This window comes from Tupaia chinensis, unplaced genomic scaffold (assembly GCF_000334495.1).
Source record: "Tupaia chinensis unplaced genomic scaffold, TupChi_1.0 Scaffold000247_1, whole genome shotgun sequence".
Lineage (NCBI taxonomy): Eukaryota > Metazoa > Chordata > Mammalia > Scandentia > Tupaiidae > Tupaia > Tupaia belangeri.
The window spans coordinates 140,834-152,107 of record NW_006159725.1 but is presented as its reverse complement, the minus strand read 5'-3'; the positions used below and the strand labels follow the sequence as shown (position 1 = coordinate 152,107).

General features: G+C 49.3%; 1 protein-coding gene across 1 annotated transcript in view; it reads right to left on the bottom strand.

Moving 5' to 3' along the window:
- The window catches only part of POU2F3 (POU class 2 homeobox 3), a 104,558-nt gene that overhangs the window by 63,692 nt on the left and 29,592 nt on the right, over positions 1 to 11,274 (bottom strand). The window contains exon 3 of the mRNA XM_006148792.2: positions 1,963 to 1,997. Coding sequence (XP_006148854.1) covers positions 1,963 to 1,997 — 35 coding nt within the window. The remainder of the gene's footprint in view (positions 1 to 1,962; positions 1,998 to 11,274) is intronic.

The following is an 11,274-nucleotide window of genomic DNA, read 5'->3' as shown; positions in this document are numbered from 1 at the left end:
TTTCTTTCTTCTTGCTTTCTTTTTTTTTTGGGGGGGGGGGTTGGGCGGAGTACTATAGGGTGTGTGTGCTCACCAGAGAGAGAGAGACAGTGACAGGGAGAGGGAAAGTGAGAAGTCATCCCTCCCCGGGGGGGTGGTCACACCACAGTCCCTTCTATTCCCTTCTCCTTGGATCTCAGGTACACACACATGTGTGCAGCATGAGTTTCAAGCCACCAGGTCTGGGACTCGTACCACGGTCAGCTACGTGAGAGTCCAGCAACATAAGCACTACACCACCTGCTGTCTCCCCACTTCTTAGTTTTTGGAGAGGTTTTTGCTATAGGGCGCATGCACTCGCCAGACAGACAAAGAGAGACAGAGAGACAGAGAGTGAGAAATCACCCCCCAGGGGGGATGGCCATGCCGCAATCCCTTCTCCTCCATTCTCCTCTCGGGATCTTGGGCACGCACGCACGCACATGCGCCCGGCATGAGTTTAAGCCACCGGGTCTGGGACTTGACCCACGGTCGACTACATGAGAGTCCAGCGACATAACCATTATGCTAACTACTGGTCCCCCGCCCCCGCTTCTTTTTGACACCATGCATTTTACATTCTTCCAGAAAAGCATGAATGAGGCGGCAGTCATTCACTGAGCTTCTCCCTCCTCCCCTTCTCCTCCCCTCTCCCTCCTCTCCTCCCTCTCTTCCTCCCTCTTCCTCCTCTCCTCCCTCTCCTCCTCCCGTCTCCCTCCTCCCTTCCCTCTCTTTGGACTAGACTTGGCACTCCTTCAAGGCAGAGACCAGGCCTTAACTTTCTTCATATTCCCACACCTACCACGTATAGGTGCCCCTTCCCCTAAATGTATGGAATAAATGGATTTTTCTGCTGAAGAAACTCAGGCCAAAAACGTTAGATGATGCAGCCAAGGTTCTACAGCTAGTTGGTGGCAGAAAGTCACCAGGCTTCCCAGCCTGGCATCCGGCTCGCATCCCCCTGCCTTATTCCAGGGGTTGTCAGCATGGCCTCCTGCCCGTCTCCAGCTTGGACTCACTCCTCCCAACACACCCCCCCCAACACACTCCCCTGCTCCACCTCCTGCCGACACCCTCCCACAGTCCTCCCACCAGCCTCTGACCTCAGAGCAAAGCCCTCTGCCATGGCTTCACCCTTCTCTACCCATCCACAGCAGCCTGTCCTGCAGTCTTTCCGACACCACCTTCCTGCCCAAAGCACCGCCCGTGTCTCACCTCTCCCAGTGTGGTTTCCCTCCAGAGCATCGAGCTTGCATCTACGCAGACCCCCAAACCCGGTACTATGCTCCTTTCTGCTTGATCGGTCTCTCCTGCTACCTGCCCTGTCTTTTCCCTTCCTTTCGTTTTTCTTTTACTAGTGTGCATGAGAGAGAGAAAGACCCTTGGCAAGGTCTGGTCGGGCTACAATCCCATCCCTCCACTCTCCATCTCAACGAGATCCTGGACACGCCAGAGGTGTTTCAGGTCAACTGGGCCGGGGACCCGAACCCACGGTCAGTCGCACGGCTCCCAGCACAGCAGTCCAGTATACTACTGAGCGCACTACAGAGATCAACTCCCTCTTCCTTTAAATCAGAAACCTAGGTACTTCCTCCTTCATAGCCCCACAAGGTCCGCTCCTCACAGTCAGTGCCTACAGTTCGACTCACCCCAGAGGCAGCTCAAGCTAAGCTTCAAAAGAAAAAGAGCTATCACCTCGGATACCTGGGTGACACCTGGCACGCAGTTCATCCTCCACACTGGCAGAGATGCTTCACGCGTCAATACTCTTTTGAGGGGATACTGAAAAGGAGATCCCAACACAGGATCGGACTCAGGGCCTGAGTCCTAAAAGCTGTCCATGGATAAATACCCTCAAGCTATACTTAATCTGCTTTGTACCCCCCAACACCCAACAAGGTATAGGTGATCCCCCAAACATTTTCTTCTGACCCAAGTTCTTACCTGCCTGCTGAAATCTAGACCATTGCGATCATTTCCTAGAAGAGAAAAAAACAAAACAAAACATAAATTAGTTGCTAGAAGGATTGGAAGAGGCTGAAGTCTGGGGGGAAAAACAGAATGTTAAAAAACAACAACAAAACCGTGTTTCAGGCCCGTGGCCTAGTGGTTGAGAGAGCCGGATCTCACATGGTCAAGTGTGGTTTGAATCCACGCCCCAGTGGCTAGAGATACAAGCTGGGCATGTCCATATGGGTGTGCATGCCCTAAAACCCGACACGATGCAGGAATGGAGGAGAAGGGATTGTGGTGTGGCCATGCCCCATGGGGGGTGCTTTCTTCCTCTTCCCCTCTCTCCCTAGTTGGCACACACACCTCTGGCATACAGAAAAAAAAAAAAATGAAAAGAGCAGGTCTTTATTCCAAAAAGAGCGCCCACTTCCCCTGTGACCATCCTGCTTCCTGGAAATGTCTTTAGAAAGTGCCCAGGGAGGTGGGTGGCCATGGAAAGAGTCCCCCTAGAGGGGAGACTGACAAGTCCGAGGTAAAGAAGCAAACCGGAGTCCATGAGGAGCAGGGCGTGCCCTCCCAGCCAGGGTGACATGCTGCTGCCCGCTTCCCTTCCCATCCACTCTCCCATAGACGCACTGCTCCATCTATCCAGGGAGAGTGGGAGACCAGCCAAGGGTCCTGGAGGACTTGCCCTGATGAGAAAGGCAAAGAGCCCTCCCGCCAGCCCCACCCCTCAGGCTCCATGCCACCTCGATTGTGTTGAGTAGAAGCATGTCTCTCCCATCTACTCCCCCAGTGCACAACTTTTGTTTTTGGTTCTGTTCATCGTTTTCCTATTATATAAATGGTGGGCCGAGAGGCAAACATACACTTAATAGAGAAGACTTTTGTATAGAAAAATGAATAAAGCAGTGGAAAATCACTGTGACATGAGTCAGCGATAATTCCTATTTTTGTGTATTTTATGGCCTTTCCAAATGCCTGTTATTCTCATGAATGTATATTATTCAATACAGGTTTTTACTCTGCTTTTCTCGATGAGTATCCTAAGTATTTCTCCTATGCTATTAAGAAATGTCATAAACACTTCTCCTATGTTTATAGACATCTTTTTTAGGTTTTTGCCATTAGGCCCGTTGCACTCACTAGAGAGTAACAGAGAGAGAAACAGTGAGAAATCACCCCCAAGGGGGGATGGCCACACCGCAATCTCTTCTGCTCCATTCTCCTCTCAGGATTTTGGGCATGCACGCATATGCACACAGCTTGATTTTTAAGCCACCAGATCTAGGACTTGAACTATGGTTAGTCATGTGGGAATCCAGCACCTTAACCACCGCATCACTCGTTGGCCCCTATAAACATCATTTTTAATGGGTACATAATATCCCACTGTATGGATATACCATAATTTGCTTAATCGTGTACCCATTGTTGGCAGAACAGTTTCCATCCTACGTTAGAGTAAAGTTTCCAATTCATATAGTCGCAGGGGCAGGAGCTGCCATATAATTTTTCTTTGGCATTCATGGCTTATTAACTCTCTAACAGCAAAGAAAATGACTGCTTGTTAAGTAAGTTACACTCGGAGCCCAGCACTGTGCTTGACATGTAACAGGAGCTCAGGATACACTGGCTCAGAGAATGAGTGAGTAAATGGGTGAAAGGACTCAGAATAAATAAAGTCCCAGTTCCTTAGTGTAACATACAAAGGGGGTCTTCAAAAAGTTTCTGAAAGATAAGCATTCTGAGAAAACCGTGCATGAATTTTAAATTTTTTTCCCACCAAAATGTACTCATCCTTCAATTCTACTTTCCAAGGGCCCTTGTCTAAGTCCCCGTATGTTCTGTTTCTGCCCACCTGTCCTGCTGTGTCTTCCTCCGCTCAGGACTCTCCCCCATCCCAGCACCCTGAGTTCTGGCCACATGGGATGGATATTCGTTCATGCCCACACATGCCATGCCTCTCATGCCGCCATGCCTCCACACTGCCTCCGTGCACATGGTTAGCCTTTGTCCCCTCTGGAATATGGGACCCCTCTCCGCAGCCATGCGGCACTCATATGGTGTACATGTGCACACCTCTCTCCCAGTCGTCTGGGGACGCCTTGAGAGCTGGACAGTGGCCTTCATCTTTGTGTCCTCCATGGCCCCAAACTGGCCACAGCCCCTAACATGGGTCAGAGGCTCACGAAACTGGGGTCCAAGAGAACCTCACTTCAGCCCTTTCCTCGCTCTGTTCCACAAACAGACGGGGACCCAGTCCTTTTCTGGGTGGTCGTGGGGCATCTCTGAGATCCACTAGGCCAGCAGGAGAGCAGGGTAGGAGGGGACAGGATGCTGAGAAAGTGGTGAGACACAGCTGTCTCTGCTCAGAAACCTGAGCTGGAGGTCAGCAAGGCGGAGCCATAACATCGGCTGGAGAGCTCAAGATAGGAAGAGCTTACAGACTGAGATAGCTCCACAGAAAGGGCAGGACTGAATCCAGGCAAAATTACTTCTGTCTTTTAAAAACCTTTCATGACCCTATAAAGTCACAGAGTTGGCCTAAAAAGGAGTCACTTTTTTTTCCTTCTTTTTTTAAAGGTTTTTGCCATAGGGTGCATGTGCTCGCAATAGAGAAAAGTAAGAAAATACCTCCCGGGGGACTGGCCACTCCACAATTCCTTCTCCCCCATCCTCTTTCTGGGATTTTGGGCACGCACATGTGCATGGTGTGTTTTTTAAACTACTGGATCCAGGACTCAAAAACACAATCGACCATGTGGGGGTCCAGTGCCTTAATGCTAGCCCCAAAGGAGCTATTTTTTAAAGATCTGATAAAGAGCAAATTTATTAATTCAACAAGTGTTTACTAAACACACACTACACGCCAGGGATTATTCTGGTTGCTGGGAATACAACATTGGAGAAGACAGAAGACCAAGACCTCATGGCGCTGCTTTTCCAGTTGCAGAGGCAACTAGAAAAACAAACAGATATTTCATTTCACTGAGCTCATTCTGCGGGAGCCAGGAAGACCCAGTAAGGGAACGGAGACTGTGCAAGGCTGTACTAAGCAGTTGTCTACGAAGGCCCCTGACCATTGTGAATGCAGTGAGGACCCACGTCATTCCAGAGGAAGGTCTGGGCCCTAAGGCAAGAGCAGGCACACATGCCCGCGTGCCCAGGAACAGCTGTGAGGCCAGCACAGCTGTACGAGGTAGGCAGGGGCAACCAGGGGAGGGCGAAGTGGGAGCTGGTGGCCAGGTTAGGGTGAAGATCACAGCTCCAATTCCAAGGGAGACGGGGAGATATTTGAGCAGAGGAGTAACAACCTGACCTAAGTCTTTCAACCTGCAGCAATCACCCATAGAGGTGCAAGAGAACAGGAAAGGAGAGAGACTGGGAGGCCTTTGCAGCAGCCCAAGTGAGACTGGGCAGGGGATGGGGGCAGGGGAAGCAAGAAGTAGGGTCTGGATTCAGGACGCATTTGGGTATGCATCTGACAAGGCTGGCTGGTGGGTGCGCTGTGGCATGCAAAGCAAAGGAAGGGGTCCAGAAGGTCCCTAGGACATGTGTTTTCTCAATAGAGCACGGGGTGGTGTCCTTTAAGGGCGTGACTCAGGGAGCAGCAGGCTGGTGGGAGAAAATCAAAAAGTACCACTTTTTGAACATGTTCATTTGAGATGCCAGTGAGAGGCCCTGGGAGAGGCAGAAAACTGAGTTTGGACTCAGGAGAAGTATAAGATCAGGGAGGATAAAGGAGGTAGCTAGTGAGTTTTAGGGGATATTTAAAGCCACAGCACTGAGCAGGGTCACAAAGAAACTGAGTTCAGGTGAAGGAAAAAAGGGCCAGGGCTGGGATGATGAGAAGGAACCAGCCAACGAGACTGGGAAGAGTTGATACTGGGGAGGCACGGGGTCCTGGAAGACAAGACAGGAAAGTGTTTCGGGTAAAAATACGCTTATGAACAAGATCTAGAAAAGCAAGAAAAATGGGGTGAGAAGTTAAGGAAGCTAGATCCCACGTGGTTGACTCTTGTTTGAATCCTGGGCCTGGTGGCTTGAAAAACACACTGGGCTTGTGTGTGTGTGTGTGTGCCCAAAATCCCAAGAGGAGAATGGAAGAGAAGGGATTATAGTGAAGCCACCACCCCACCCCAGGGGTGCTCTCTCTATATATATATCTCTTTTTCTATCTCTCTCTCTGGTGAGCACACATATCTCTGGCAAATTAGAAAAAAAAATAGAAAGAAAAAGAAACACTGGGGGAAAACAACAGTTGGCCTGGAGGGATGATCAGGTTTGTGGAAAATTCTACTCCTTTGCTCTTCATTTCTGTGAATGTCATTATGGTGTATGGGAGATCCAAAACGTGAAAACAGCGAGCAAGCACAACTCAGAGATTAATTGTAAAACTCACCCACCAGTTTCTCCCACCAAGAAGTTTTTCCATGGCCCTTCTCGAGAGGCCTCTCACCTTGAGAATGTACCTACTGCCCCTGGAGCCTGGTGATGGAGTTTCTCCTTCTCATCGAATTAATTCTTTTTCTTTTTCTTTTTTTTTTTTTTTTTGCCTTTTAGAGAATTATTTATTTATTTAATTCCATTTGTTCTTTCTTTCTTTTTTTTTTTAGGAGGTTTTTGCTATAGGGCACGTGCGCTCGCCAGAAAGAGAGAGAGAGGCAGAAAGCAAGAAATCTCCCCCCAGGGGGGATGGCCATACCTCAATCCCTTCTCCTCCATTCTCCTCTCGAGTTCTTGGGCACACACACACACGCACCTGGCGTGAGTTTAAGCCAGCAAGTCCAGGACTAGAACCGCGCGGTTGACTTCATGGGAGTCCAGCGACATAGCCATTACTCCAATTGCTGGTCCCCTATTTGTTCTTATTATTTTTAAAATTTGACCAGAGAGAGAGAAAGGAAAGGGGAGAAAGCAAGCCACCAGGACCAAGACTTGAACCACTGTCAGCCTTTAACCACCACGCCACCTGCTGGCCCCAAATTCATTCATGACGGCATTAGTATTGGCCCATTTCCTTGCTTCTTGGTCTCTAACTGAACAGCTAGACGGGCCGTGCCTCAGCCAGCCAGGGCCTTCCCAGGAGACCTCCTGGATGCCTGGGGACCAGCACACAGGGCAGCCTGGGGCACCCACAGTCTGTGTTCCCCAAGTATTCGTGTACTTATTCTAACCCCACTGCAGAGCGAGTAAGCATCTTCTCCAGGGACGTGCGTCCATCCTGGCTCCCAGCATGAGGAGTTCAGAGCACCGGGGGTCCCTGCTTAGACAGGGTGACTAGTCTAATAGAGGCGTTAAGTTAGTGTCTGATGACACGGTTGATTCTCCTCCAGATCTGGCCAAGGGGAGCCGCCCCACACCCTCATTTTACTGTGGTGCTTATTCTTGCATTTCTCCCTTGGTCCTCTGGACCCGTTCCACCTGGCAGCTCTCCCCACCCAGCCTACGGGAAGGCTGGGAGGTGGGACCTGGGAACTGTGGGTTGCAATCTGGCTCCTTGGGGCTCTGCTGCTGTCCTGGTGCTCCAGATTAAGGTGACTGGGGAGCTGTCCCCAGAATGCTCGAAATCTTTGTCTTTTTTAAAATTACCCGTTTTAGGGGACCAGCAGATGGTGGAATGGCTATGTCGCTGAACTCCCATGTAGTCGATCGCAGTTTGAATCCTGGACCTAGTGGTTTAAACTCACGCCAGGCGCATGTGCGTGTGTGCCCAAGATCCTGAGAGGAGAATGGAAGAGAAGGGATTGCGGCATGGCCATCCTCCCTTGGGGGGGGTGGGAATGATTTCTTGCTTTCTGTCTGTCTCTCTGTCTTTCTGGAGAGCATACATACCCTAGAGCAACAAACTCTCAAAAAAAAAAAAAATTACCCATTTTAATTCATAATAGAGAGCCCAGGCACCTGAGAGAGAGGAGCACCCTTGACAGGTCTAGTCACACAGTGACCATCTCCCCCAGCCCTCCAGCTCACCAGGATCTTGGGCATGGGTGCACGTGCCTGGTGTGTTTCATATAGACTGGGCTAGGGATCTCAACCACAGATGGCCACGTGGCTTCCAGCACAGCAGTTGAGTACACTGCTCCTTGTACCACCAAGGCTGGGCCTCAAATCCATGTATCTTTCAAACAGGGAAGAAAGTTCTCCTCTTTTCCAGAAAAAAAGAAAGATGCAATTATACTGTATTAAACACGGGTCCACGAGCTCCAGAAGCTTCTTTTCTTTCTATTTTAAGAAATTTTTATTATTTAATCCCATTGGTAATTATTCTTTTTTAATTTGACCAGAGAGTGACACAGAGAGAGAAAGGAAAGAGAGAAAGCAAGCCGCCAGGTCTGGGACTTGAACTGTGGTTGGCCATATGGATATCGAGTGCCTTTAACCACCATGCCACCTGCTGGCCCCCAGAAACTTCTTTTCTATCCCCTTCTGATGCCATGGGGAAGAGCAGTAAGGGGATATTTGGAAAGACTCCAAGACTTGAAGTCAAAGGCTTGGGCTTTAAGTCTGAGCTCCATCACCCAGCTCTGTGCGACCTGGTCAAAGAGGGACCTCCTGAAGTCTCAGGCTTCTCCATGGTAAAATGGGTCACAATTCTGGTTCCATCCCCTCCCCAGGAATACAGTGAGTCTTAAGTGATGTGCAGCTGGCACCATGCTTTGGACACTGGAAGGCACTGGGCACCTGTAGAGCTGGGCTCCAGACACCCTGGGGCATTCCCAAACCAGTGGACCCTGGCCCTGCATTAGGGACCTCATGTGTGCTGCTCCCTCTCGCCAAGATATCCTTCCCTTCCTAGAAAATGCATACTCAAGCCACCAGAGCCAACTCAAATGTCACATCCTCCAGGAAGCTCATCCAAAGCAAATTAAAGAATTTCCTCCTCTGTGTTTCCTTGTCTCTTAGAAGGGATTGCGGCATGGCCATCCTCCCTTGGGGGGGGTGGGAATGATTTCTTGCTTTCTGTCTGTCTCTCTGTCTTTCTGGAGAGCATACATACCCTAGAGCAACAAACTCTCAAAAAAAAAAAAATTACCCATTTTAATTCATAATAGAGAGCCCAGGCACCTGAGAGAGAGGAGCACCCTTGACAGGTCTAGTCACACAGTGACCATCTCCCCCAGCCCTCCAGCTCACCAGGATCTTGGGCATGGGTGCACGTGCCTGGTGTGTTTCATATAGACTGGGCTAGGGATCTCAACCACAGATGGCCACGTGGCTTCCAGCACAGCAGTTGAGTACACTGCTCCTTGTACCACCAAGGCTGGGCCTCAAATCCATGTATCTTTCAAACAGGGAAGAAAGTTCTCCTCTTTTCCAGAAAAAAAGAAAGATGCAATTATACTGTATTAAACACGGGTCCACGAGCTCCAGAAGCTTCTTTTCTTTCTATTTTAAGAAATTTTTATTATTTAATCCCATTGGTAATTATTCTTTTTTAATTTGACCAGAGAGTGACACAGAGAGAGAAAGGAAAGAGAGAAAGCAAGCCGCCAGGTCTGGGACTTGAACTGTGGTTGGCCATATGGATATCGAGTGCCTTTAACCACCATGCCACCTGCTGGCCCCCAGAAACTTCTTTTCTATCCCCTTCTGATGCCATGGGGAAGAGCAGTAAGGGGATATTTGGAAAGACTCCAAGACTTGAAGTCAAAGGCTTGGGCTTTAAGTCTGAGCTCCATCACCCAGCTCTGTGCGACCTGGTCAAAGAGGGACCTCCTGAAGTCTCAGGCTTCTCCATGGTAAAATGGGTCACAATTCTGGTTCCATCCCCTCCCCAGGAATACAGTGAGTCTTAAGTGATGTGCAGCTGGCACCATGCTTTGGACACTGGAAGGCACTGGGCACCTGTAGAGCTGGGCTCCAGACACCCTGGGGCATTCCCAAACCAGTGGACCCTGGCCCTGCATTAGGGACCTCATGTGTGCTGCTCCCTCTCGCCAAGATATCCTTCCCTTCCTAGAAAATGCATACTCAAGCCACCAGAGCCAACTCAAATGTCACATCCTCCAGGAAGCTCATCCAAAGCAAATTAAAGAATTTCCTCCTCTGTGTTTCCTTGTCTCTTATTTTTTTTAAGAAAAGTGTATACATTCATTTCCTCCATGAAAGACACAGACACTCCCAATGGGGTCCTCACGCAGCAGTTCACCCCTAGTCTCGGCCGGCCTAGGTTACAGGGAATGTGCATGCACACCCAGGGTCTCAGGGAGGCCCCGGGATGCAAACCCAGGGCCCTTCCCTGTGAGTCCGGTCGCACTACTACTGCGCCACTGCTTGGCCACAGCCTTGCCCTCCTATTTATACCTCTCACAGCACGTGCCATTTTCTGGGTTTTTTTTTTTTTTTCAGTTTTTTGCATAGGGTGTAAATACTCACCAGAGAGAGATGGGGGTAAATGGGGGAAAGATAAAGCACTCTCAGGGTAGGGAGCATAGCCAAGCAGAAGTCCTTTCTCCTCCATTGTCCTCTAGACATTTTGAGCAGGTACACACACACAGGCCCAGTGTGATTTTTCAAGCAACTGGGTCCAGGACTTGAACTACACAGTCATCGATGTGGGAGTCTAGCATCTTAGCCTCCAAGCCACCTGCTAGCTCACATATTTATTTAGTTAGTGGTTTCTGTGTCTGTTTTTCTCATGAGATAGAGAACCCCCAGAGGCCAGGATTGTTGTATTTTATTCCTTTCGCACCCTAAGTGCCTAAAAGTGTCCAGCACATTGTAGACAATACTAAGACTGTGTGTGTAACCAATCCAATACTGAGAAACGGCTGAGATAACCAAACTTCCATTCAGACCTAAGAAACCGCGGGCACCACCATCTGCTGGAGCCTGAATGCATTCTGTTTCTAAGCCCCAGAGACTCCTGTGGAAGACAGCTGTGATGTGCACACAAAGCAAAATGAGAACCAGGACAAGAACTTGAATCTCTTTTTCTGGAGGTTTTTTTTTTTTTTCTTTTTTTCTTTTCCTTTAAGGTGCATGTGCTTGCTGGAGAGCCAGAAAGAGAGGAACAGAGAGAGTGAGAAATCACTCCCCAGGGGAGTGGCTACACCACAATCCCTTCCCCTCCATTCTCTTCTTGGGATTTTGGGTACACTCGCACACACACCTGGTGTGTTTCAAACCGCTCGGTCTGGGACTTGAACTACGGTCGGCCATGTGGAAGTTCAATGCCTTAACCACTAGGCTACCTGCTGGCCCTCAAGTCTTTTCTTTTTTTTCTTTTTTTTTTTTTTTTTTTGAGAGAGGTTTTTGCTATAGGGCACATGCACTCACCAGACAGAAAGAGAGAGA